The 27,900-nt window shown below is 49.2% G+C and overlaps 1 protein-coding gene across 3 annotated transcripts in view; it reads right to left on the reverse strand.

The window, feature by feature from the left end:
* CTIF (cap binding complex dependent translation initiation factor) overlaps positions 1-27,900 on the reverse strand; it is a 260,483-nt gene that overhangs the window by 182,181 nt on the left and 50,402 nt on the right. For 2 of the 3 annotated variants that reach the window (XM_037508543.2, XM_037508542.2), the window contains exons 2-3: positions 14,796-15,001; positions 5,365-5,436 (exon numbers count right to left, since the gene is read on the reverse strand). In XM_037508543.2, coding sequence (XP_037364440.1) covers positions 5,365-5,436; positions 14,796-14,975 — 252 coding nt within the window. In that variant the 5' untranslated portion in view covers positions 14,976-15,001. Of the gene's footprint in view, positions 1-5,364; positions 5,437-11,269; positions 11,505-14,795; positions 15,002-27,900 lie in introns of those variants that run through there. The other variant, XM_037508544.2, reaches the window with a different exon arrangement.

A 27,900-nucleotide genomic window follows, 5' to 3' on the forward strand; every position in this document is an offset into this window, starting at 1 on the left:
GATGGGAGATTTGGGTACTTCTGAGGTGGGAGGCTAGCTTCCACTGGGTCTATGCTGGTATGGGTGTGGCCACAGTTTTTCTGTGCTGTTTCGCTAGAGAAGTTATTGTCTAAAAATGATCTATCTTGATAGATAGCAGTCTCCCTTAACCTTTATTTATAGAGAGCAGGCTTTTATTGGAACTTAAAAAATAACTGTGCCTATTCATTTCCTGGTTACCTGCTTATTCAGCTCCAATTCTGGGCAATAAGTGCAAAAAATTTAACTTAGTGAAATGACCACTGTGTCACTGCCCAAGACCCAAGCTCTCCAAGTGGCGAGTCTTCTCACCACATTTCACAACCTTCCCATGTTTGTTTTATTTAGAATGCCCAGGGTCCTTAGCTGCTCTTAGCAAAAGAAATATAGAAAAGAATATTTATTTCATTTCCCCCAGAAATGGAAATCTAGCTCTGTACTTTCAACAATACATTTTGATGGCCTCAAGTCTATTTCACCTCCTCCTTTTTCAGAGGGGAAACTGAGCCTACAGCAAGCTGACAGCTCTCAACTGTGACTGAATAGCAAGTAGTGGTACAGAGGCCAAGGTGTCTGTCTCCTTACAGGAGATCTGACATCTCCCATAAGACACAGCTCGCCTGCACACCCAGCCACACACTGTATTTACACACTACTCCAGATGTTGCTTTTCCACTCAAGAAAGTCTTACATCTCTAAGTAGAATAGGTTCCTGCAGGCAGAGACCAGGCTATCTAGTTCATACTGTTTACAGCAGGTACTCAAAGAATGGTTGCTGCCTGATCTCTCTCTAAAGTCAATCATCAATATTTGGTAAGAGTTGCATCCTTGTTCTTCCAGGTGAGCTGCAGCCAGATAGCACCTTGAGATCAATGACATCTTCTGGAAAAGAGAGGCTCTCATGCTGGGAACAGCAAAGGACGGTGCTCAGTTCTCAGAGGCAGAGTAAGGGGGATTAGAGTCCATATTTAAAGTGTCCATAGGAGGGTAGCCCAGGATGGGACAGGACCTAAGAACCATTATGTCATGTCCCAGACTTCCGAGCACTGTACTCCCCACTCAGCCTCTGTAAACAGAGACCCTTCCCCACTCCCAGTTCCTAGTACAGTGCCTGGCACACACATGGCTCTCAAAGAACTCGCTGATCAGGTCAATGAAGGAGAGAACAAATAAACTTGCAAAGGAATGGACTAACCATGACCAAGGGACTTAACTGCAGGAAACAGGATATTTAACTTTAAAAGAATATGTGCCCTTGTGGCATGCTGGGGAGAGACCTGGAGCCGCGGCCAGAAGAGGACTATATCCATCAGCTGGAGTTACTGAGAATGTGGTCTAGGGCGGAATCAAAGAAAAACACAGAGAAGCAGTGAGCCTCCCATTACTGGAAACATCCAGCAGCTCAAGATCCAACTTAGGGGGTTCCTGTACTCTGTGTGTGTGTGTGTGTGTGTGTGTGTGTGTGTATGGTGGATCTGAACTGCTTGTCATCCTGACAGCCCATGCCTATAGGGGCAACTAGAGACATGCTGATCTCTGGATTTGATGTGGGGAAGAAGAGGTCAGCTCCCGCCTCTGGGGAGCTTCTACCAGAGGGGAGAATGTGTCAGTCATTCTAGCCCATCACCAGAGAGGTCTGGTTTCCCCCATTCCAAGCACACAAAGGATTCTACCTTTTTAGTGTGCTAATTAATGATTGGGGGTGGGGGCAGTGACCAGTTCTGAGCAACAAGCTAAGAGAGCAAGTGACATGTGTTCCCTCAAGGTTGGAGCATTGAACTGCTGAAGCGAGACCTTCCAGGGTTCTTTACCCTCCATGACAATTGATTAAAATGGCAACTTCTCTATCAAGCTGGGTCCTTAATGTGCTATTTGAAGTTATTGTGTTTGTTACTGCAGTGTTATGGAGGCTATACTGACCAATGCCCGGGGGACAGACTTTACCTGTATAGAACACCAGAGAACAATATAAGCTATACAGATACACAAGAGTGGGGTTGGATGGCAGTTCCAGCATCTCACAGAACAAACACCTCCATACTCACGACCCATATCCCCTGCCACCCAGTGACACCGAAGACCAACCATCAACTGTATATGTGCTCTCTCCTGTTGCCCCATCATACCAACATCATACCTAACTTTAAGCCTTTGCTAACAGCCCTTTCATCTTCTGTTGTCTTCTTTTCCATCTGGTCAAATATCTGACCCACTCCCAAGGGCAGATCAAGTCTCATGTTCTGCAAGACGTTTCCCTGCCCACGAAGACCAAGAGAACCGCTCTTTGGAAGGCCAACAGAATCTGTGGTTGGGACATCCGGTGGGGGGACTTCACATGTGTGTCTTTAGCCTGTTTCATGTTGACTGACCTCTACTCTACAAACAGTTATCAAGGTAGAAGGGTCCTGCTCATTTGTGTTAGTCAAACTTGCAGCAGATACTCAGTAAGTACTGACTGAATGGAGCAGTGCCATCAACATATTCATGGTATTTCTAATACATCATGGAAACTGCCAAGAAATCTAGGCCCTTTCACTAAGTTACCATTTGTACTAATGAGTTTTTATATTGGCTCTAAACCAAATGCTGTAATTACTGGAGGAGAGCAAGAGACTGGCCAAAAACTCTTTCCACCCTTTTCTTTGAACCAAAGGCAAGGGGCATATTTGAGGTTCTCCCATGCTTACCATCTGCCATCCCTGGTCAGAGTCTGAGTTGGCAAATAGCATGCACCCCGTCTGCAGGTTGGCCCAGATAGGTGGGGAACAGTGGAGATATCAGGAAAAAGTAGACCTCCTGCTGCTATGAGCAACTGTTTGGCTTCAGTTGGTCATTTCATGGAAACATAGAATATCAACAATGAAAGAAATTTTCCAGACAGGCTCAGAGAAATCCATGTTGCCTAATGCTCGATTCCGCAGAAGAGGTACTTGGTATGCATGCCCATCTGGGTCAACATCTGGTTTCCCTGGCCCTTGGGACAATGCCCTTTTCATTCTCCTGGTGTTTCCATTTGCTACCAGGCATTATGGTGGAACAGGGCAGGCGGGGAGCCCTTTTCTTATCATTCCAGGGGGTGTGGGACCACAGGCTGTCGGCCAGGCTCTAAGACGTCATTTCTGACACACCCCCACCTTTCCCAGGGCTTTGCATGAACCTGCCCAATAAGGAGTGTGCTGTAGGGGTGTTATGTGCCCAGCAAAGATTTCAACACCGTGCACAACAGCCAGCAAGCACTGCGGGCCTGCAAGTCTTTCATCAGAAAGTCCTTCTCAAGGTCTAAGCAGAGGCTTGCTGCTATGGTGCACATTCATTTCCTTTTCTTGGCACTTCCCTGTAGACAGAAGAGCTGCTCATCCTGACCCCATTCAAACTTCTGTCTGCCCTGAGCTTCTTTCCTGAGCTGCATCCCATGTGGGACCTTGAAATGTTTTCTCCATGCACTGGCCTGCACCTTCCCACTTCAGGCACTTTCCTCTAAATCATCCCCACGCACTACAAAGAAAAGCTGAAAACTGCATTCCAGCTCCCTAACTATATGACTAGTGATAGATAAGCTTGCTTAGAAAGTCATCCCAAATAGAGCCGAATCCCAGAGGATTCCTTGCAAGGATACCTAGCACAGGGAGGCAAGATAGGGCCAAACTGGCAGGGGAGGGCAGTGGGAGGTGGAAGAACCCGGTGTCTTTATTTGCAAAGCTAGGACCCTCAGAGGCCTTCGAGTCACCTGTTCTTTATATGAAGAAGCTGAGAACAAAGAGAATTGCTATCAAGTATGGGGCAGTGCAAAAAGCAGAATATAGGACGTGCCCTCATCTCCCCTCCCTCACCACAGGCTCTATTATGGCCCCTCCTTAAGAAACAGAGAGGTACACACAGAGACATCTGTCCAAGTGAAGTGACTATCCAGAGCAGCTGCGCCCCCACTGCCCCATACCATGGTGTAGAAAAGTTCTGCAGCCTAAGAAAGATCTAGAACTGAGGCCACTATCATCTTCCTTCCAGACAGAATAGATAAAAGTTGGTTTCATCAATAAGTAAGTGGGCCAGGGCAATGTGTTAACATGGTTGCTTTGAAATTGGGAGTAAGTTGTTGCCAGAGCCCATAAAGGCCCCTCTCATCTCTCTCTTTTTTTTTTTTTTTAATAGAGGCATGATTTCATTTATTTATTTATTTATTTACTTGTTTTGTTTTGTTTATACAAGCACTGGGTACAGTCAGAAGCGCGGGAGGGTGAGAGAATGCACCAGAGCCAGAGCGGGGAGCAGAGCAGGCAGACTGACGAAATATACTGCTGAGGGGAGCAGCGGGTGGCAGGAGAGGTCTGCGCGCCATGTGGGGCCCTCCTCGGTGGCTGGGGAATAGCCAGGGATTGAACCGGCGCCGCAGAGGCTGCGGGCAGCTTCGCAACCCAGCGCTCAACCGCTGCGCCACCAGGGAGGCCCACCCTCTCATCTCTTGGGACAGGCACAGTCAGAGGATGTTTTGGGGGTTGAGGATAAATGGCTTTTTCCATCTAATCCCACTGTCTCCCACAGGCCAAGATGATATCAGCAAGAACAATGGACAGCCAGAGAGGGCAGATATGGCCATGGGGCCCTCCTGGTCATGCAGGAGCTTCCTCAGGGTCTCACAGCTCAGCAGCAGGGAGACCAGTCTCCAGCCTGGTCCAAACACAGCAGGTGGGCCAGGGAGAAACGGACAGGTCTCCAACACCTCTCCCCACAAGCTGCCCCGTCAGGCTCTCGGCAAACCCAGAGAGTGCCTCACCAGCACCGAAATCCTAGGAGTTCCATTATTTGTGGGGTTCACCAACACTGACCTATGAACTTCCAGCTCATTCATCTTACTGCCCCTTAAGAATGGTCAATGACAGGTCACATCTAAGATGGGAGTCCCGGTAGGCCGTATCAGAGTGTAGGTGTGTCATGGGCTGTGTCACGAGGTCTGTGTGGTCACACTTTGTGATGCTCATTCAGGTCGAAATCTCCTAAAGGCACATTTCTCAGAAGGTATCCCGGTTGCTAAGTGACACAAAACTGCTTTCCACTGGGAAGAAGTACCCCATATATATCGTATTTATCACAGCCCTTCTCTTCTCAATGGGTGTTTGGTTACTGAATATGTTTGTTATAAATCATGTTACACTGAAAAGAAATCTCAGGAATATCTGTTGTGGGGAAGGAAGCGTCACTGTGGGCTGGGCACCCAGAGGCAGACTGCAGCCTCCCCTCCCCCCACTCCTGTTTTCTCCACATCACTGCTTCTCTGGAGGCATCATGGACCAGCCCAGCGTCCCAGACACGACAAATGAAAACACCGCAAGGGAGCACAGTGGTTCTTACCTGCTGTGGCGGGGCTCGCCCTTGGGAGAAGGAGCAGCTGCTGTCGAGTTGCACGCTGCAGTTCGCTGTCCACTGCAGGGAGAGAGGAGAGGTCAGTGGCGCAGGACACACAGGCTCATCCTGACTCTGCCTGGGCTTCCCAGGCCTGGCCCTGCCCTTCTGCAGTGGAGGGAGGACAAAATCTTGCTCAGCCATTTTCAAGGGCAGGTACTTTCCCACCACTGGGCCCAAGATGGCGTCTCCAGGTGACCCTTTGGGGTATGCTTGGGGAAGGCAAACTCAGCCCACGAAAGTAATGAAAACCCAGTTACATTCCAAAGTCAACCAGAGGTCAGTCACTCAGGGCCTCTGGTGAGTTTCGGATGCTTGACCCAGCTTTCAGTCATGCTAGTCCTCTCCAGTGTCAAAGCTGGAGTCGGAGGTGGGCCTGAGTGTGTCTATACCCCATATACCCATGAGAGAGACCACTTGTGGGGAAGAGCCTGACTGGAATCCAGTCCCACCACTCACCCCGAGAACCCAGAGTCCAGGAAGTCCTTGGGCTCCACCTGCACCCAGTGACTCAGACACTGAGGGTGGGGCCTGCGCATCAGCAGTTGGACCAGACCAGACCTCGTCTCCCCCCTTCCCCTCCCCCAGTAATGCGCCAGGGCCTTGAAAGCCACTGAAAGCCAGGTGTTCTCCCGGGCTTCACTTCATCGTCTATAAGATGGGGGCAGTAAGGCTGGGTGACCGTGCGAGGTTGAGATGAGGACCTTCAGAAACCGCAGAAACATTGCAGACACAAGGCAGCACTGCAGTGCAGCCCTCCCTCCGTTACATACTGTGCAGCCCCATGGTGGTGTTTTCAGGATGGGGTTAAACACTGGCTGGCCTCTCTGGCTCATGTCCATCATTAACCTTGACCTACACTATGTGTAGTACATCAAAGTCGTGGGGACAGCTGCTTAGTGTTGACACACCTGGGCAAAACTGAGTGAGTGTGGATGGATTGAGACCGGCACGCCCTCCTGACAGTGGGTCAAGGGTATGACCTTCGTATGGAAAGAGACTTTATGACAATGTTGATGACAGAGGCTGGTACAATTTATCCTAGTGCAGTGCTGTGCAGCTGCGGCAAACGAGAGCCACAAATTGGAGACACAGATGTTCATCTGACTCATCTAGCAGCCAAATTTTAAAAAGAAATGAAAAGGTAAAATAAAACTCAGTAATATATCTGATCTCAATATATCCAAAATATTGCTTCAATGGACGATTAATGTAAAATTATTAATGAGATATTTTATATTACTTTTTCTAAATGAAGGTTTTTAAAATCCACTTAGAGCAGATGTCGCTCTGGACCAGCCACAGTTCAAGTGCTCAGAGTCCCATGAGGCTGGAGGCTACCGGGGTGGACCATGTGTCCTCAGGGGAGTGGCACCCACTGGGTAGTAGTCCCAGGCACCCTGCCCATCCCTGCCCTGCATTAGCTGTCCACTGAGTTCATCAATGGGGCCCAGAACTCTCTACCCCTCAGGTGGCATTGCCAGTCATGACGCAGTCTCCTTCATGGAGACCAACCCTCACCTTCTGCCTATGCCCCTGACCCTGGAGTCTAGCCTTTGTGCCTCAGGCCTACCAGTGTTAATAGCTTCCTGAAAGGGCCCTGGGTTATGTAGTTTCTCAACCCTTTTATCATCTTGGGTAAGCAATTCTCTGTGTTAAATTACCTCCCTGGAGAGTTGCAGTATCAAAGCATCTCCCCCAAGATACTTATTCATTACAAGTGAGGGAGAGAAGGAGAAACCCATCAGACACCACCTTAACCAAGCAATCGAAGATAGCATTGTCCATAACATAACATGTCAACATCATGGGCCCCCCAACATCATGAGTTAGACAAGCATGTCGCTTTTGAGGTGTTCATACCAAAAAAGCACAGCCTCAGTCTAATCAGGAGAAAACAGCTGGCAATCCAAATTGACGAACTTTCTATAAAATAAGTGACCAGTGTTCTTCGCAAAGGTCAAAGTCAGGAAGAGAAGACAAGGAAAATGTCACAGTTTGGAGGAGACTAAGAAGACATAACAATTAGATGCAAATTTGGATCTTGGAATAGAAGAAGGACATCCATGGAAAAACTGGTAAAATTCAAATAAAGTCTCATTGTACAAATATTAATTTTTTAGTGCTGCCAATTGTACTCTGGTTACATAAGATTCTTATTAGGAGAAGCTGGGTGACAGGTTTATGAGAACACTACTATTTTTGCACTTTTGCTGTAATTCTAAAATGATTTTAAAATAAAAAGTAATATATCTATGTATACATACATATTTTTTAATTACATATGTACATACATATGCATAATACATGCAGACACACACTATGTGTGTGGTAACATACACACTCACACACATATAGACGCTTTATATTCTGGACTGGTTTCTCCTTTCCTGGCTGGAGCCTGCGCTAAGTCATGTACTTCTCATGCCAACCTAGGTCAACCTTGTAGAGAAAGTCTCTCCCTTCTCCACACCCACTCCTGCCCACCCCCACCCCGTTTCTGGGCATCCCAAACACCCAATCCCAGCTGCATAGTGCTGATGTGATATCCCATAGGAGAGTGACCCTTAGGTGAGTCCCCTCTTCCTGGGGTCAGCTTGTTCCCTGGCAGGGGAGCCAAGGCAAGTAGTCACAGAGAGGCGGCAAGGAGGTAACGCCAGGAATCCTCATGTTCCCGGAAAAGCTTGGCAAGAGCAGTTCCAGACTCCTATGAGACCACTCTGCTTTGTCAAAGGTCACTCCTTATTACTTCATGTCCACTAACTGGAGGCCCTTTCCTTGGTAAGATGTCCTACAACTGTACCGCAAAGGCGATGGAAGGGGATTCTGATAGATAAGGAACTGTGTGCTCCCAGCAGGGAGTGGGGATAGAAGGATGGGGGTGGGGTACAGGAAAGAAACCCAGCAAACCGAGATTCCTGGAGAAGAATCTGGAGCCCAGCATATAAAGGGACAGAGGCGTGTCGGCCAACTTAGGGGCAGACGGTGGCAAATGTGTCTCTCCTGCTAAGGAGGTCAGAGACTTTTCCTAGGGAGAGAGAAGGCTTCCGTCAGGGAGGCTCCACTGGCCCAGGGGAGAAGCAGACAGGAAGCTAGGTAGGAGCCAACATTTGGGTTTCTATTGGTACTGGAGGAGGAGATGGAAGCAAAGTAGCTCTGAGAAGGTAGTACAGATCAGCAGTGAGCTGGGAGGAAGACCTGGGGGGTATAGGGGAGCAAGCAAGCAATAAGGTAAGGATGGAAACCCAGCCTGAAATCCAGTCAGGGCTGGATCCAGGGAAAGCTGTTGGAGGAGGGACTGTACTCCCAGGTGTACAGCTTTCCAGAACCTACCCACCCCCATGAGGAATTAAGTGTGTACCCCTGGGCTTGCATGATTCCCCCCTCCTGCCCCTCATCCAAGCAGCAGCTCCATGCTGCTGCCTGATCAGCCCCCACAGGGGCCAGCCTTTCTTCTCTGGTCCTGACAGTTCCTGGGAGCTCTCCCTTCCCCTCAGAGCTCCTCTCTGCCTCTGCTGGAATTCTGCTCTCAGCGCTGTCTTCTTTCTTCTTAGGCTGCAGCTACCACCCCACCCCCACCCCTGCCTGTTCAGTCTAGAAAAATCTCCAGACACAGACCTTCCCCCAACCTGTCCTTCTGTGCTCAAGAGGTTTTCAAACGGAGAGAGGGCCCTCCCTTCCCCTGTGGGCCCCCAAATCAGAGTCCCACAGGGAGAGTCTTTCTTCTTCAAGATAAATGGGATCTCAGCTTCTGAAAAGGTCATGAACAGAAAAAGACAAAGTGGAAACAGTCTACACAGTGGCTTTGGGTCTGCACAGAACTGTTACCATCTATTTTTTAATTTAAAAATCTGAAATAAAGATGACACAGAGTTAAAATTTAATGACTAGGAGACTACAGATGTTTATTCTCTGCTCTTATTAGTCATTTGAAATAAATGAATTCCAATCTGTTATCAGTCATTTGCGTCCCAGGATCCACAGTATTTTTTGGGAGCTGCTTGTGAAGTCCTGGGGTGGGGGTGGGAAGACATTGGGCATGAAGGGGGGAGAGAAAAGGAAAAAGCATAGAGTGAGGGAGCCCCACTTTTCAAGGGTACCTATACACACCCCCTCCCACCCCCACAGGGACTGGCCCTTTCAGACACCAGAGCAGAGCAGGAGGCTAGAGCCCCCACAGGCTGAATCAGTAAGGACCAGACACAGATGGGTTCCCCTGCGTGTTCCAACTCAGGCGAAGGGGAGACCGTCCTAAATGTGCGGGGCTGAGACTACCGGCTGGCCAGGGAGGGAAAAAGCACCCTACATGTCCACCTCACAAAGCCCTGGAAAACACATTCCTAATTGATTCAAATCTAAGATACAAGTTTACACTACGCCAAAATCTAAAACTCCTGTGTGACGAACAAAATCGTGAACAAAATTAAAGACAAATGAGAGGCTACATGTATAATAACAGATTTTAGGACTATAGAAAGGTCTTATTTCAATCTATGTGGACACCGTTCCAGATCCTTAGCCACTAACACCTCCCCACCCCCATACCTGAACACTTTTATTATCTGCAAGTGGAATGTGAGGCACTGCCTGGTTAAGTAACTTACCCAGGGTGACAGGGCCCAAAAATGATGGAATGAGTAAAGGGTGTAAGTAGTATTAATGCAATTTTTTAAGTTATTTTTTTAGGTTTTTTTTTTTTTATTTTTGTATGTGTGGGTAGGTACTAATTCAAAGAGCCAATAAAAATGTCTGCTACTAAATGTTTTTAATAAGGTTAAAAACTAACCCTTTATTCCTTACCCAGCAGGCAGGTTTGGGAGGCAGGAATAGATAAGGGAATGGATAAGGCTGCCTCGGAGACCAGGCCATGAGATGGGCCACCATGACCAGAGAGACCAGCCCAGCTCCAGGAATGCAGAAGCAGGGCCAGGGCACATCCTATGTCAAAGGTCAGCATCTAATCTCAGACATCCCAGAAAGTAAGTACTGGGCAGATAGGAATTATGGTCCACTCTGTCCACAACCATGGACAGAACAGGGCCTGAATGAATGAATGTTAGCTCTAATGGTACCTTACTATTTAACCAATAGTAACTGGCAGGAAAAGAGCAGATTAAGCAATTCTGCTTTATGCTGAAACCACCAGGGTCTAGAAGATCTGTTTTCAGAAGGCCTCTTTATCTAATTGTTGATTTAAAAATCAAATGAAATTTTAATTTTTTTTTTAAATGCTGGTAATTGATTAAAAAGCTCTCAACCTCATTAGAAGTCAAGACAAGAGACAATTTGCCCCGATGCCCTCTAGTGGAGGGGTGAATACAGAACAGCCGTCGCGGAGAGCATGTTGGCAGCAACTATGAAGATAGATTCTACTTCCCAGGACCTTCCTAAAAAAACACTTTGATATGTGTAAGAGGAGGCAGGTTCAAAAGCATTCACTGAAGTATCCTGTTTTTCCAGGGGAAAATCTAGAAGTAACCTGAATGCCCATCAACAGGTGAACAGACCACTAGGTTAGGCTCCAATTAAGCAAAAGATGGGAATTACTGAACAACATACTGGCCACTGGAAAATAGGATTTTTAATAATCCATTTCTACAAGCTATCGTATTTGTATCTTAGCAAGGTGAGGTGAAGGTGAGGAAGCTAACTCACGAATCTGATGGAAGGTAGGGAAGGCAGTGGAAGGAGGTAGCAGTGAAGGGAGACTTTATTGCGAATGTTTGAGTTCTTATATACCATGAGAATTTATGAATATAGTATGTGCAATTAAAAATAAATTATTTTTTTTAAATAAGGGGAAAACCAGAATGAGTGTCCCATGCTCAAGCACCCCACATGCCCCTTAACTCACTTCTTCTGTTAAGCTTTTCATGGGTGGTCCACCATTGAGCGCTTCCTCCTACGAGCAAAGATGGCAGGGAGAAGGGGTTCAAAGGGCACGAGGAAATTAAAGAATGGGCTCGAGGGGGAGAGGGAGCAGGGAACAGGGCAGGCAGATGAAAGGAAACACATGGAGAGAAAGAGAAGGAAAAACAGTGTGAGAGAGACATCGAGTCAACCTGAACGCAGACCTTCCTCAATGTATGATGGAGTTGCACCCCAATAAAGCCATCATCAGTTGGAAATATCTTACTTGAGGTGAAAGACCTGAGGCTGGCCGCCACAGCCCGCAAGATTCGGCTGTTTCCATGGAATCACTTCACAGCATAGTGAAGTCCAGCCTTCGCAGGTTGGGGACTCGTGTACCCCATTCCCGCCTGCATGGCTGCACTTCTCTTTGTGAAGGCACCTTGCATTACAGACAAAACCCAGGGCTTCTGAGCACCTGGCAGCATTAGACACTATGGGAAGTTACCTTCACTCTCACTGGCTCTTAGTTTGACCCTCATTGGCTCTTTAATAAGAATTGATGGAAAAATAAGCTTTTATCAAATGTGTCTGCTCTTTACACTATCCCAGAAGCTCATCCTCCCAACGAGGGGTGCACCAGGCAGCTGCCATGGAGAGGTGGGGAAGGGAGACAGCTGCCCAGATGGTGGCTGCCTTTGCCAACCTCAGCAGGACATTGGTCACATGGAGCCTGACAAGAATGCCAAGGCCAGGCCCTTCCTGGGGTGCGGCCTATGTGATTCCAGTGTGCAGCCAGAGGAGAGAACGCTAGAGCCTGGTGATGCCCACCGACCACAGAGGTGCAACGCTTTCCCCGCATACAACCTCCCAGCCTCTCCTACCAGAGGCCGGTGGTCAGTGCGACTTTGGAGTCCTCATTCTCACTCCATAGGGAAAACATCTCAACTGCCCAACAGCTGTTAGTCACAGCCCGTACCCAGCAGGGAACCAGGTGAGGAAGGGTGGGCACAGGGCCAGCCCGGGCACCAGAGAGCAGAGCTATAGGCCCCTGCCCATCTCTGGCTTCAGTCTTCTCGTCAGCAGAATGGGACTCCAATCCTCCCCATTGTAAGGACAGAGTGAGCCCAACTCCAGGATGTGCCTGTGGAAACCTGGAATCCATGGGAGGAAAGTCACCCCTGAATTGTCAGGGGAGGGTATAATTTTAAATTTGGTGTTCCCCAAGTTTTTGAAAACTTAGAATGTGCACTTTCTTTACTCCTCTAAAGAAAAAGAGGTTTGTTCTCCTCTCATTCGTCCATCCATCCATCCATCCATCCATCCATCCGTCCGTCCATCCATTTGTTTATCCATCCACTCACCCTTCCTTCTTTCTAGCTGCTGCTAAGGAGGGGGAAAAAGAACCCCACAAGTATCAGAAGCATTTTCTTCCTCAGCGTCAACTGTCATCTCTCAGACCCTAAGAAATGGCCTCACCAACTGAAAAGCAACATTCTTCTCCACTCCCTCAAGTTTTCTCAAGGTTTCCAAGATTCTTAACAATTTTCCTCTCCCAGAAACATCAAAACACCATTGCAGCCAGGCAGACGGGACATTCTCTGAGGGTTTGTTTTTTGCCTTTGGCTTCCATTCAAAATAGTCATCAGATTAAATAAAAACAAGCAAAAGTGCTTCAGCAGAAAGATTTCCCATAAAGCTGTGTCAATAGAGATGGCATTCTCAAAAAAAAGTGTGTTATCTGACCCCGGCCTTGCTGAGAGTTGTCTGCAGCGGCCCCCTCCTCTGATGTGTAACCCCGCTGGCTTTGGGAGTATTTGTAGGGGGTGTGGTGGCAGCAGGACTGAAATGTCCCTCCTTGGCCAGCAGCATGTAGATGAGCCTGGGGTTCTGCCTAGCATTTGTGCGCTTTCATGTAACTTCAGAGAAGGAGAAAACTAAGGAACACTTTGTATCTTATGTTACTGTCGCCAGCTTTTCCACACCCTGCCCCCAGCACACATCCATCTAAAAGTCTCCAGGGGCCTCGCTGGTGGCGCAGCGGTTGAGCGCTGGGTTGCGAAGCTGCCCACAGCTTCTGCAGCGCCAGTTCGATCCCCGGCTGCTCCCCGGCCACCGGAGGAGGGTCCCACATGGCGCGCAGACCTCTCCTGCCGCCCGCTGCTCCCCTCAGCAGTGTACTACGGTCCTTCTGTCTGCTCTGCTCCCCGCTCTGGCTCTGGGGAATTCTCTCACCCTCCCGCACTTCTGACTTTACCCAGTGCTTGTATAAATAAATAAATAAATAAATAAATAAATCAATCAATCAATCAATCAATCTTAAAAAAATAAAAGTCTCCAGAGACTATCCTCCCTTGCCATCCAGATGTGGCGTCACAGCATGTTCAGGGTGGCTGATCCCAGGAGGGCTCGGAGGTGTGCTAAGGGCACACATGTGTATCTGCTCTGCCTCCTCAGCTATAGGCTTCTGGTCCTGATTTACAGGAAAATCACAGGTTCATTCTGGCTTTCCAACAGGCTGGAGGTTCTGGACCTGCTGCCCAGACAGACAGGGAGCTGCATTTGGCTTTTCTCCAAAGCAGGGCACCAAGTGGCTCCTATTTTCTTGTCATGAGTCCCTGCTTGAGGTGGAACAATGAGTGTGAGAGAGGGACACCTCAACCCAAGGCCAACAGGGAGAGGATACACTCTCCTGGGTGCTTGCAGCAGCCCCTGGCTCTCTGCAGCCCAGAGCCTCTAATCACCTCTGACCTTCAACACTCCCAGGGCAGCAGAACAACCCCCACAACAACCCCAGATAAGAAAACCAAGCCTCAGAGAAGTTGAGGGGCTTGCCCAAGGTCACACAGGCAGCTGAAAGCAAATCCGGACCCAACTCTTAAACAAATGCCTATGAGGGCTGACGGCACTCACAGGGATGTGGGGCTATATGGCCACTCCTGTCATGGCTTGCTCTATGGGAGAGCTTGCACTTCCTAACCTGGGCCCAGTCTTTCACCTGGAAAGTGAGTCCACTTTCCACTAAGGCTAGGGCTGCCAAAGACCCAACCAGGAGGTGTCCAGATCAACCCAGATTCTGACCAGAACCTTTGTGTGCCTAATGGGGTCTGGGCACACAGGCCCGGGTGACAGCCTGACGTACTGCCAGCAATGGTCTGCACTTGAAATCAGAGGAATATTCATGAGTTAGACTTTGGATTGTGTGCATTTGATACTCTATAATCACCAACCCTCTCCTTGAATATAAGCTTGTTAAGCACAGGGAATAGTGCCTAGCAAGTAGTAGGTACTCAATAAATGTGTGTTCAATGATTAGTGAGCTTGGCTAGGTCCCAGTCGCCAATGGGAAGAGGACACAGTCAAGAGCTTTCTGCCTGGATCCACACTCTGCTGGGCTGGGAGGGCGACACCTTGGGAATCTGGGGCCAGGTGATCAGATGTTACTTAGAATTAGGGCCCCCATCACCCCTCTTTGAATTTGCCACCATACCTGCCCACACCCCAGCCCCCCTCCCTGGGCCAGTGCTTACGTGCGAGATGTGGGACTGGGTCTTCTCACTCTCGCCATCCCCCTCTGTCTTGTCGGCCAACAGCCCCTGCACCTGGTACTCAAGCACGTAGCTGTCAATGAAGCGCTCCAGCTCCTCGATCTCCTGGGAGCGGCTGCTCCCAGCCTCAGAGGAGGCGGATGCTGCTGAGGAGTTCTCCATCCCTCCAGCTCAGGGCCTAGGACAGGCTGTGGGAGAGAGGACAGAGGGCTGTGTGAGACACTGCTGGAAGTGGAGATGCCCCCGCCTGAGAAGAGCTCCCCATTCTTGGAGGCCTTCATCATGGCATCTTGACCTCCCAGCCACCCTGTGACTCCAGTGGGGCGGCCACCCCTTCAGTGTGATGAATATGCTGTAATCCCCGGATGGGGAAGGAAACTGGTGCCTGATTGGCCAACACGGTAGCTTGTATGATCTTCAGGTTAGCCCACACCTGGACCTTACTGCTTGGAAAAAATTAGGAGATAGGCCCAGCCTACCACTCAAGTCCCACTTGAGGAAACAGGCTTTGGTAACTTGAAGTTAACGAGATCTACCAGAAGGCAGAATGAAGCAGACAACAGACTTTCAAGCTGCTGACCCACGTGTTAGGATGTACCAGGGGGTTCCCAGACAAAGGGGTTTCCCTCTAGGGGGCCTGAGTCCTCCAAGAAAATGCCTCCTTCTAAAGAGACTTTTCCTGGGCCTCCCCTGGTGGCGCAGGCGGTTGAGCTGAGCGCCGCACTGTGAAGCTGTCCACAGCCTCTGCAGCGCCGGTTCAATCCCGGCCGGCTGGAGAGGGTCCCACATGGCGCGGTAGACCTCTCCTGTCTCGCCCGCTGCTCCCCTCAGCAGTGTACTTCGTCAGCCTGCCTGTTCTATTCCCCGCTCTGTCTCTGGTGAATCATCTCACCCTCCTGTGCATCTGGCCTGTACCCCAGTTCTTGTATAAAATAAAAAAATAAATCTTTAAAAATAAATAAATAAATAAATAAGACTTTTCCTTTTTGGACACCAGGCTATTCCCTTAATTGGTTGGTGGAAGCCTCTAGACCTTAAGCTGCAAATTGACTTCGCAAACTTGTCAGGATACAGCCGCAGGGACACGTGCTCCCCCAGTCTTCAGGGACAAGATTAAGTTTTAATGCCAGAGGAAAGGCGTGGTCACTTGTCACCTGCCAAGTTCACCGACAGCACTGCTGTCCCTCTCTGATCAGACTGGGTGGGCCCAGCCACTGTAGGGGTCCCACGCTCCCTGTTCCCTGCAAGGGGACCCTTGGAAGTAGAAAGAGCTGGAACTGTTCTCACTCCTACATCTCTTCTCAACAGGGACTCCCCTACCTCCAGACAGGCTCTAGGCCACATGGGAAGGGACTTTGCAGCTTGTCTGGCATCTCTTTTATTGTCTGCAGAGCTGTGATGCCCATGGGGGCCCACCTGGCAGAAGGAAACAGGCTGCACGTGGCTTCACCATCTGACCTAGTGGAACAGTCTTCCACCCACCACCACCATGAGCAACACAAAGAAGACCTGAACAGTGCATGCTCAGGACAGAGCCCCCAAAGGGCTGTGCAGGCCTAATGTGTTGCTATTGATAATAAAGGCAAGGTCCTAGCAGGTTTGAAGGAATATTTGAATTTCAAAACCTTCTATTACTGAGAATAGTTTTTGGGGCACAGTTATTGGCCTATAATCAAGAGTTTGGGGTTTTTTTTAACTATAATGGATCTAAAACAAGGCAAGGGATGGTCTGCTGGGTTTCAGAAATGCTGCTGACACCATGAATGTTAACTCCCCAAATCCTGGCTGGACTTCTTGGAGGCTGGTGTTTGTGATGGGAAAGAAGTGCTGCCCAGGGAAGAGGAATTGCCCTGGTAGCACTTTTACTGGCCTCATGACTCCATTTTGTCTTCCAGCTGCTGCAGGGCACCAGCCCCCCTTGCATCCTGCCTGCTCCAATGGCTGTTGGGCCCATACCCAGCCCCTGGGAGCAGCATAGTGCTATAGGAGATATACTCAGCTCCTGGGCTTCTAGGGGTTCAGGGGTGTATCTAGCCATCCAAGAGGAAGGAGTCTCAGGTTTGGGGCCTGGGTGGTGCTCTCATCTGAGGGAGGAACTCAGGCGTGGAGGCCAGGGTAGCAGAGGTCATGTAGACAGTGGGCTCAGACCAGAAGAAGGGTAGCTAGGTGTGCAGGGACACAGCTGGAGGTGGGGGTGTCCAATGCACATCCCCCTTATTCAAGGACTACAGTGGCCTTACTTCCCTTCTGTCACTAACACCCACCTTCCTCCCCTGGCTCTATTGGCTGCTGTGCCTGTTCTCTGCTCTAGCCCCCGCCCCACTCTGCTTTTTGTCCTGCGGGCAAGCCATCCATGGTAGAAAGAACCCTAATAGTGTCCTGGGTGTACCCTCCTTCCCCCACGTTATTCAATTAAACATGATGTTAGGCCTTCCCAGAAGGGGTTTTGCAGATAAGTTCTACATCAGTGAACCTTAAGATATGGAGACTATTCTGGAGGCCTGACCCTAGCACTGTGGGTCTAGGGACTAGAGGGTAAGAGTCAAAACACAAAGTAGGCTGGAAGCCCTGTTGCTGGCTGAAGAAGAAGGGGGTGAGTGCAGGGATTGGAGGCCTCAGAAATTTGGGAGTAATTCTTGGCCAATTACCAACAAGGAAAGGTCACCTCAGCCCTACAACCGTAATGAAGTAAATTCTACCAACTGCCTAAGAGCTTGGGAGCACATTTTGTCCCCTGCAGCCCCCAGGCAAGCACTCAGCCTGGTGGACACCTTGATCTTAGCCTCAAAATACAGAGCTGGACTTTGGACCTTCAGAACTGTGACGTAACAGTCTGGTATTGTAAGCTGCTAAGTTTACAGCACTTTATTACGCAACAGTAGAAAACTAACAGGGTCTCTCTCTGTGTCTGCTTTTACTCACACTGTGTCTCTCCCAGAGGCACGGCCCCCTTCCTCCATAGACCACACCTAGCGGCCCTCACACTCACAGAATGCCAGAGCAGTGTCGTAGAGGCCATCTGGCAACTAGCCCCATCCCCTGGTTTAATGGCGGGCGAGAGAGCAAGAGATTCACCAGCCTTGGCCACTGGGCATAAATACTATGATGCTACCAACCTAGGACTGGTCAAGTATGATCCACACCCTTATCATGCACCGGGTACCCTTCTCAGCACGGGATGTGCTTTCGCCCACTTACCCCTTACAACAACTCTATGAAGTAGGTTAACTATTCTGCTTAGAAGAGTGAAGTTCAGAGAGGTTAAGTAACTTGTCCAAGTTCACAGAGCAGAGCACCAAGTCTGCTGACACCCCTCTGCCTCTTCATCCCAACTCCTGGCAGCCTGCTTAAGCCCTCAGGACATCTCCCAGGTCTCTATCCTACAGTGAAGCTTCTGGTGCCGAACTGCAGGCCCTGGAGGGCTGGGCCCTGGGCCTACCTCACCATGGAATACTAGGCAGGTGGCCGCCTCAGCGGGCTGGGTGAAGTCCAGAGAGGGTTGAAAAGGAGCCACCTACAAGAAAAGCCAGGGCCTATAGCCACGCCCACTATTCCTTGAAGACAGACCGAAGATCTTATCGAGGGCTTCCTGGCACCTTCACAGGGAGAGGCAGAGGCCTGGGTTTGCAGGAGCTTGAAGAAAGCATTTCCCTATAGACAGGTTGGTGCTCTGTCCACAAAGGCAGCTCTGCGCTATTCTGCTGGGCTGGCACAGGCTTTCTTTTTTTTTTTTTAAAGATTTATTTATTTATACAAGCACTGGGTACAGTCAGAAACGCGGGATGGTGAGAGAATTCACCAGAGCCAGAGCAGGGAGCAGAACAGGCAGAAGGACTGAAGTACACCGCTGAGGGGAGGAGCGGGCGGCAAGAGAGGTCTACGCACCATGTGGGACCCTTGCCCGGTGGCCTGGAATCGAACCGGCGCTGCAGAGGCTGTGGGCAGCTTCGCAGCCCAGCGCTCAACCGCTGTGCCACCGGGGAGGCCCATGGCCCGGGCTTTTGGGGCCCACTCATGGGGCCACACCACAGTCTTGTGAAAGAGCTGGGACAGTAATCAACCTACACTAGCTCACCAGGGAGAGGGACAGGCATAGAGAACCAGGGCCTGCAGAATACTGGTGCCCAGAGTAAAAAAGAAGACTCCCCGCACAGGTCATGTGTCTTGGGTGCCTCCCCTCCGGTCATCGCTGCCCATCAGATTCACATGGTGTAGCCTGACAGTGCCTCGCCTCAGCTGCCCCGAGCACCTTCTGCTGGGGCCTCCTCTGACACAGACTGCAGAACCCACCTGGCACCTGCACCCTGCAAATGCAAAGAGCTAATGCCCTTGGCCAGGACAAAGAACCCGTCTTTGATGACCCAGATGATAAATGAGGCGCATTCTTCAAGGTCCTTTAGCAGGTCCCAGCAGATCAGCCCAGTTATCTGCTGTGGTGACCAGATCTGTGACACCCCTTTGCCAGGGTCACGGTCTTTCCATGTCACTCTCCTCAAGGACACCTGTTACTGAGGTGTTTCCAGGAACTCTGCTTTCCAAAAGGGAACCAGGCTAACAAGTCACCCAGGATCACTGTATGTTCCAGAATGAGTCCCTGCCAGGGAGCCAGAAGCCCCTCCTCAGCAGGAAAGCCCAGGCTTTATCTCTTTACCAGAGAAGGAGGTGGAGGAGGGAGAGGAGACAGAGCTGTCCTCATCTCCTCCACGCCAGGCCAGAATTGTCAGGCACTCATGCCCCTTATTTCTATTGTAAAACATACATGACACAAAACATATCATTGTGATAGTGAAGGCAAAGTTAAACAGCCGGGGCTACATCAAATTAAAGAGCTTCTGCACAGCAAAAGAGACAATAACCAAAACAAAGAGAAACCCCACCAACTGGGAGAACATTTTTGCACCCAACACTAATGATAAAGGACTGATCACAAAAATCTGCAAAGAGCTGATGAGACTCAGCAACAACAAAGAAAATAATCCAGTCAAAAAATGGGCAGAAGAGCTAAAAAGAAACTTCTCTGAAGAGGAAATGCAAATGGCCAACAGGCATATGAAAAAATGTTCAACATCACTTGTAATCAGGGAAATGCAAATCAAAACTACCATGAGATACCATCTCACACCAGTGAGAATGGCACATATTAAAAAACTAGCAACAACAAATGTTGGCGAGGGTGTGGAGAAAAAGGAACTCTCCTGCACTGCTGGTGGGAGTGCAAACTGGTCCAACCACTATGGAGAGCTGTGTGGAGATTTCTGGACCTACTAAACATAGAGCTTCCACAGGATCCAGCAATTCCACTCCTAGGTATTTACCCAAAGGACAAAGAAACATCAATTCCAAAGAGCACCTGCACTCCTATGTTTATAGCAGCACTGTTTACAATAGCTAAGCTTTGGAAACAGCCCAAATGCCCAAAAATAGATGACTGGATCAAGAAGATGTGGTTCATATACACCATGGAATATTACTCAGCATTCAAAAAAGATAAACACATGCAATTTGCAGCAACATGGATGGCGCTGGAAGGGATCATGCTCAGCGAAATAAGCCAGAAAGAAAAAGAAAAATACCGGATGGTCTCACTCATAGCAGGAATCTAGAAAACTTAAAAAAGGGACCAGGAAAATGAGTAACTATAAGAAAGTGAAAATCAAAATCAACAAAAAACTATGAACCAGAGACACTCTATGGGGGGTGGGGGCGGGAGGGGAGGGACTGGGGTCAAAATAAGGGGGTTGCAATTGTATGGGGAACATAAAAATAAAATTTATTATTAAAAAAAAAACCATATCATTGTTACCATTTTTAAGTGTACAACTCAGTGGCCCTAAGCATGTTCACAGCGCTGTGTAACCACCATTACCTAGTCCCAGAACTTTTTCATCTTCCAGAACAGAAAGTCTGTCCATTAAACAACTCCCCACTGTCCCCCACCTCACCCAGGCCCAGGCACCCATGGTTTACGTCCCGGCTCCAGGAATGTGTCTGTTCTAGCCTCACTATGTGGTGTCATCACCACTGGTCCTTGTGTGGGCATTTCACCGACCCCAGCGTTTCCCAGACACACTCACGCGGCAGCCATGTCAGCGCACACACCTCCTCCCAAATGAGCACGACCTCGCATGCCGTAACATTCAGGCCACAGGCACGCTCTGTTCCTCTGTTCATCCACCCAGGACATTGAATTGTGTCCCCCATTGTGAATGTAAATAATGCTGCGCTGAACACTGTGTTTGGGCCCCTAGCCTCAACGCTGTGGGGCACATACCTAGACATTTACCCCACTTTTAAGGAATGAGGAAAAACAGAATATGCTCTCGCAGGTGGTGGTGGTGGGGAGACCCAGGCACTAAAGGAAATCTTTCCGGAAGGACTTGTGCTACTCCCTTCCTGCCGGGGCTCAGGGGGCTCCTCTGGGTTTAGTCCTACAGTGAGATCAGGATGGCAAGCCCCCCAAGAGCAGGGCTGCTGGCTAAGCCTCTGCTCCAGCCAGAGAGCTTAGGTTCCAGCAATTAGAGAGAGTGATCAGGGGGCGGGGCGGGGAGCAGATGCAGAAGAAAGAGGAGAGGGTGGAAGAGGAGAAGAGGGCCTGCTGGCCACAGGTGCAGAGCGAGGTGGAGGGAGGCTGGATCCAGGAGTGTGCCCTGCAGCAGCCCGGCCTGGCTTCGCCCTGCCCCCACCCCCTCCCCGCCAGGTGATGGATGAGCCGGAACAAAAAGGCAAGCAGCAGGAGTGGGAAAAGCGCTGAGGCCACACTTGCTGGAAAAGGCAGGCAGCTCCGAGCCGCAGCTGGAGGGGCTGTGTGGCAGGCACAGCTTCAGGAGGGGTGCGGACTGGCAGAGACTGCAGAAGGACCCAATCGGGGCTCCCTGGGTAGACTTGAGCCTCTTTGACAGCCTGGTGAGGGAGGCGCTCCCCGCACCCCCGCCCACTGTTAAGGGACATCATCTCAGTCTCGGGGACCCAGGACATCCCTTGCTGCAGCCAATCACAATAGTTGTCACTAGAGGCGGTAAGCTTATTTTTTAAGGCCCAAAGCAAAAACACCTAAGCGTCCCCTGCCCCCACCCCCACCCCCACCCTCAGACCCAGACAAACCCTCCCTTTGTGCTTTTGGCCCAGAACATGTGGCCTCCTTAGGAAAATGGATCTCAGCAAAAGTGCTGCTGCTGGCCCCGTGGGACTCTCCTCCAGGTTGGGATCACCCGGCCCACACCCACCTGGCCACCTGCCTTTGAATCTCTGAGGGCTCACAGCTACCTTCGGGGACTAGAGGTCTGGAGGAAAAGAGTTAAGAAGCAAAACTGTCTCAGCATCCCAGCATCCTTTAGATCCTGCCTAGTGACAAGGGGCATTAGTAGCTGTAAATTTAGTCAATCTCTTTAGGAACAGCCAGACATTAGAGGCATTATCTCCACCCCAATCCCTGGGACAAATCCCATGACCTGCAAACCAGCTGAGACACTAATGTGCTGGTGCCTAAGAGCCCTTCTCTGGGGAATCCATCATTCCAGGCCTGGGAGGAAGCAGCACCACACCCCTCGGCCTTCATTTACACCTTCCCCCTGCACCTCCCTGGCAGGCACCCCACTCCAGGCAGCACACCCATCTGGGACCTCACACAGGAACCCTGGGAAGCTCTCAACTTCTGCTTTCCTGATGCATTTCTGCCTTCCCATGCATTTTTTGGTTTTGGCGACCATAGAGGACCCAGCCTCCTGGACCCCAGAGCAGCTGCTGGTGCGCTAGCGGGTGCCAGAGGGGGCTTGCTCTGGGCTCCCGGGCTGGGAGTCTGTCCTCCGCTGCCCCAGCAGGACAGCAACTCCGCAGATGGACATGGGCACATCTGAGCTGTGGGTGGGCAGGAGGCCCACATGTCCTCACTGCTCACCTCATGGAATCGCACCCATCCTGCCTTCACTGCCCATGCCACCTGCTCTAGCTCAGGTGGCCGCACCTGGTGACCCCCTTACACAGGGAACCCAGCCCATCCCCCTTCCCCACCTTCACAGGCCCTGCACCCAGGGCTTTCCCCTCTGTCGGCTGTCAGGCACCCCCAGAGCAGGGCCAGGCCACGCTGCCTGCTGAGAAAGTGGGAGGAGCGAGGCTGCCGGGATACACAAGACCCAGGGACAGAGAACGCCCACAGCTCTCCCAGAGGGAGCCATGGAAACTCTCTTCACAGCGTCCTGCTGCCAACCCACCCCTCCGAGTCCAACCCACACACAAGGCTGCCCCCTCTCTCCCCTAATGCCCAGCGCAGCACTCGAGTGGTCTGAACGCCTGCCTCTTTCCCAGCTAAAACATGAGCTTATGAAAACTAAGGGCATAGCTAGGGAGGCAAGTTTTGGGCCTCACGCCCCTAGGGTTGGCACAACTTAGCCCATCAGTCACCCCTCAATAACCGTGTGTGTGAGTAAAGCAGGGTGTATTCCAGCTCCCTTTTCAGACAGGGACCTGGAGCAATGTGTTTGTGACCTAATGACAGGGCAGGACAAGAACCCAATCCTGACTGCAGCCCTCAGCATCGCCCCAGGACCAGGAGCATCTGAGTCCCGCCACCCTGCGTTTGAGCCAGTGAGTCGCTGATGATTCTACCAGGTTGTACTGTGGGGGCAGAAACGCTGTGGCATGAAGGGGAAAGACAGGGATAGAAAAGATGCTGTAAAGATCTCTTCTACAGAGAAGGTGTGGGAAAGCCAAGCTCTGCAGATGACAAACGTGTGAGCTGCGTCTTGTACCTTGTAGACCACAGAGCCCCAGGGACTCAGGTCTCCGGCAGTGAATGGCGAGCTGGTGATGAGAGCCCTAGCCAAGACATTGAAGGCTCAGGTATGGCAATTCTCCTGGACTCAGTTTCCCCAAGTGTTTCTGGGGATGCTGCGCTCAAGTAATTGGGGAGATAAGCCACAGGGAAGTCTGAGCTCCAGCTCACAGCAGCAAACCCACTATAGAAAGTGCTGGTGAGGACTTTCCCATCATTTTATGTTCAGGACTGGCACAAAGTAGGCTTCCATGGAAGATGGGTGAAGCTTGTGGGGTTACCCAGCCTGCGCTTCTGTGACCTGGCAGTTCTCTCCCTAGGGCTAGACTAGTGGGCAAGGTCTCCAAGGGGCAGCCAGTTGCCTTGCTGAGGGAGCCTGGCTGTTCTTATAAATCCATCATAGTCCTCAGGTTCTCTTCCCATTATCCCTGCGGTTAATTTCACCCACTAGAGCCCACTAGAGCGTGGTAGCAGCAGATAACCTTTTTATGCACACACAGCAGGAACAGTCTGTGACCAGTTACAACTGCAGGGAGCAGGCTGAGTGGTTAACTGGCAGATAATTAACTGAGAAATTCCCCACAGTCTGGCGCAAACTCTGCTGAGACTGCAGAAGGAGGTGACATAAAGTCAGAAAGGGATCGCCCATGGTCTCAGTAGTCACTGGGTTTCACCCCAGAACCCTAGGAACTCAAAATAGAAAAGACCTTGCAAGTCTTTGAGTCAAGTGGTGGCAAGGACATGGAGAAATCACTACCCTCATACACTAATGGTGGGAATGAAAAATGGTGCAGTTGCTTTGGAAAACAGCCTGGCAAATGAGTACACAGTATTAACATATGACCCAACAATTCTATCCCTAGATATATGCCCAAGAGAAACGATCTGTGTCCACAGAATAACAGATACATGAATGTTTTTAGTAGTGTTATTAATAACAGCCCAAATATGGGAACTACCCAAATACCTACCAGCTGATGAACAGCTAAATAAAATGTCAGGTATCCATGCAATGGAATATTATTTAGCCATAAAAAGAACTGATCCATGTTGCAAAGTGGATGAGCCTAAAAACACTATGCTAAGCAAAGCTGCAGAAGAAAACATATTTATTATTTCACTAATAGAAAATGTCTAGAATATGGGATTCTATAGAGATAGAAAGTGGTGGTTGTTTAGGGCTGGAGAAAGGAGAGGGCAGCAAAGAGACAAGAGGAAAAGGGTGTGGAGTTTCTTTTTGAAGTGATGGTGGTATTCTGAAATTGACTGTGATTGCCTATGTAATTAGACTGAAAAGCACTTAATTGCTAGTCATATCTCAGTAAACCTGTTTTTAAAATTAGTATATCTAAACAAGCTGCCCTGGGATAATCACCTTGTATTGGAATCTCGGGTTGAGTAGCTTGGAGACTTCTCCAGAGAAAACTGCAATTGTGAGAATCAGAATCAAAGACTGTAAATGAATAAAAGAATATCAACAGAAAAGCCTAGAAAATTGGGTCCAGGTTCCCACTGACTCTGGGAGAAATGTCTGCAATTTCCCTAGAAGAGAATCTGATGCCTCACCAAAATGAGGGTGCATTTCATGGTGCAGCTTCATCGATCCATCCTCTGCTCCATCCATCCTCCATCCATCCACCAACCCGTCCATCCATCCTCCATCATGCATCCATCCATCTATTTTTCCGTCCACTTATTTAAAAAGCATCTACTCAAGCTTAGTGTTAGGTCTAGGACCTCACCTGGAAAGGTAAAAAAGTAACGAAGCACCTCATGTCCTAAGTCAGGTGTTGTGGGGCTCAGAGAAGCAGCAACAAGACAGGTGAAGAATACTGAAAGTGCTATTTTTATTAGCTTGCTGCAACTGACACAAAAACACAGACAACTATTACATATTAAAGCAGGGGAAATCTTAGAAAGTAAGTCAACTTTTAAGACCCACCATTATTTTACGCGTCACGAGGAAAAGAAAAAATACAACCAGTGGAACTATGACATAATGCCTTAATTGCAGTTCTATATGCAGACAGACTGGTCAAAACTTGTCATGACTGAAATCTTTTCACCTCTTCAAAAGGATGTGTGACTATCCCCCACCTTGGATGGCAAGGTTTAGCACGCATGAAATGGGCAATTCTTGTTCTATGAGAAGGTGAAATTGCAGTCCTACCCTCTACAATAATAATTTGCTTTTGGCCTCCCTGGTGGCTCAGGAGTTAAAGACACAGCACTATCAAGCTATCACCAGCCACTGCAACATGAGTTCGATCCCCAGCCAGGAGATAACCCACATGGTGCAGCAGACCTCTCCTGTCTCACCTGCTGCTCCCCTCAGCAGTGTATTTCAGTGGCTCCGCCTGTTCTGCTCCCCACTTTGTCTCTGGTGAATCCTCGCACTGCCTACACCCCAGTTCTTGTATGCATAAATAAATAAATCTTTAAAAAATTTGCTTTTCTAACATCAACTCTATGTCCCTCTGTCTCCATGCCCTTCTGCATATACAGAAGTTTTTGGTGTCAATAATAAGCTACAGTGAGATATCTTTTGACAACATTTTGAATGACAACTACACTGAACGTGTGGGTAACTGACAAGGCACCGAACTGAGGGGGGACCATGGCAGTCCTAACAGCAGGACGCCGTTCACATCTGCTCAAGCAATGACACCTGTGTCCTACCTGCCTCGCGGCTGATGGCCAGCAATAGTTAGATGCACCCTATTTTCACAAATATTCTAACATGTAAAAAACATGCTTCCTAGAAGCAACGAAGTGGGCGAGCCAACCCTCATGTTCCAGATAAGCAAACACAGTATGGGGCTGTGACGTGACGCATCCCAAACAAATCCCAGAGTCAGGACTAACCTCCTTAGCTGAGATTTGTGTCAACGTGTTTCTTTGTACTCCTTCAGGCTATCTCCAGAAGACTGCTGTCTCTAAGTTTATGTTACTTTTTTGCTTAAGAAAAAAAACCAGTGTTTTTGAACACATAAGGCATGAGATTAAAATAAGCAGAACACTTGGTCTACAAGCTCCATAAAGATGGGTAGGTCAGAAGCTGCATTCCCACGTCATCTAAGAACCAGTTTAAATGTGCCAGTAGGCAAAGAAGGACCGTTAGTGTATAGCTGCCACTCTCGTTAGTGTATTTCCACTCTCCACAGCTGGTCCCCAGGATGCTACTCAACAATACTGTGCCATGTTTATAAGCCAGGCGGGTAGCGTGTGTCCTGGGGAGAGTCACATGCTCTCCCCAGATATCAGATCCCTTGGGGGAGACAGTCTCTCGCTCAGAGAGCCTCCAAGAGGCTGGTAACGCCTTTGCCCAGCCTGATGTCAGAAATCACCAGGTCTGCATAAAATATATAGAAGGAAATATAGGCGAAACACTACATGACATGTACCTCAAAGACATCTTTACAGGCACATCACCCAGAGCAGTGATAGTAAAGGCAAAGATAAACAGCTGGTACTACATCAAATTAAAGAGCTTCTGCACAGCAAAAGAGACAATAACCAAAACAAAGAGAAACCCCACCAACTGGGAGAACATTTTTGCACACAACACTAATGATAAAGGACTGATCACAAAAATCTACAAAGAGCTGATAAGACGCAACAAAAACAAAGAAAATAATCCAGTCCAAAAATGGGCAGAAGAGCTAAAAAGAAACTTCTCTGAAGAGGAAATGCAAATGGCCAACAGGCATATGAAAAAATGTTCAACATCACTTGTAATCAGGGAAATGCAGATCAAAACTACCATGAGATACCATCTTACACCAGTGAGAATGGCACATATTTAAAAAACTAGCAACAACAAATGTTGGCGAGGGTGTGGAGAAAAAGGAACTCTCCTGCACTGTTGGTGGGAGTGAAAACTGGTCCAACCACTATGGAGAGCTGTGTGGAGACTTCTTGACCTACTAAACATAGAGCTTCCATATGATCCAGCAATTCCACTCCTAGGTATTTACCCAAAGGACACAGAAACATTAATTCCAAAGGGCACCTGCACCCTATGTTTATAGCAGCACCATTTACAATAGCTAAGCTATGGAAACAACCCATATGCCCAAAAATAGATGAGTGGATCAAGAAGATGTGGTACATAAATACAATGGAATATTACTCAGCAATCAAAAAGATAAACACATGCCGTTCGCAGCAACATGGATGGAGCTAGAAGGGATTGATGCTCAGCGAAATAAGCCAGAAAGAAAAGAGAAATACCGGATGGTCTCACTCATAGCAGGAATTTAGAAAACCTAAATAAGGGACCAGGAAAAAGACTAATTAATACAAAGTAAAAATCAAAAT

Source organism: Talpa occidentalis, unplaced genomic scaffold (genome assembly GCF_014898055.3).
Source record: "Talpa occidentalis isolate TD23 unplaced genomic scaffold, MPIMG_talOcc4v2.1 talOcc4.13, whole genome shotgun sequence".
Taxonomy (NCBI): domain Eukaryota; kingdom Metazoa; phylum Chordata; class Mammalia; order Eulipotyphla; family Talpidae; genus Talpa; species Talpa occidentalis.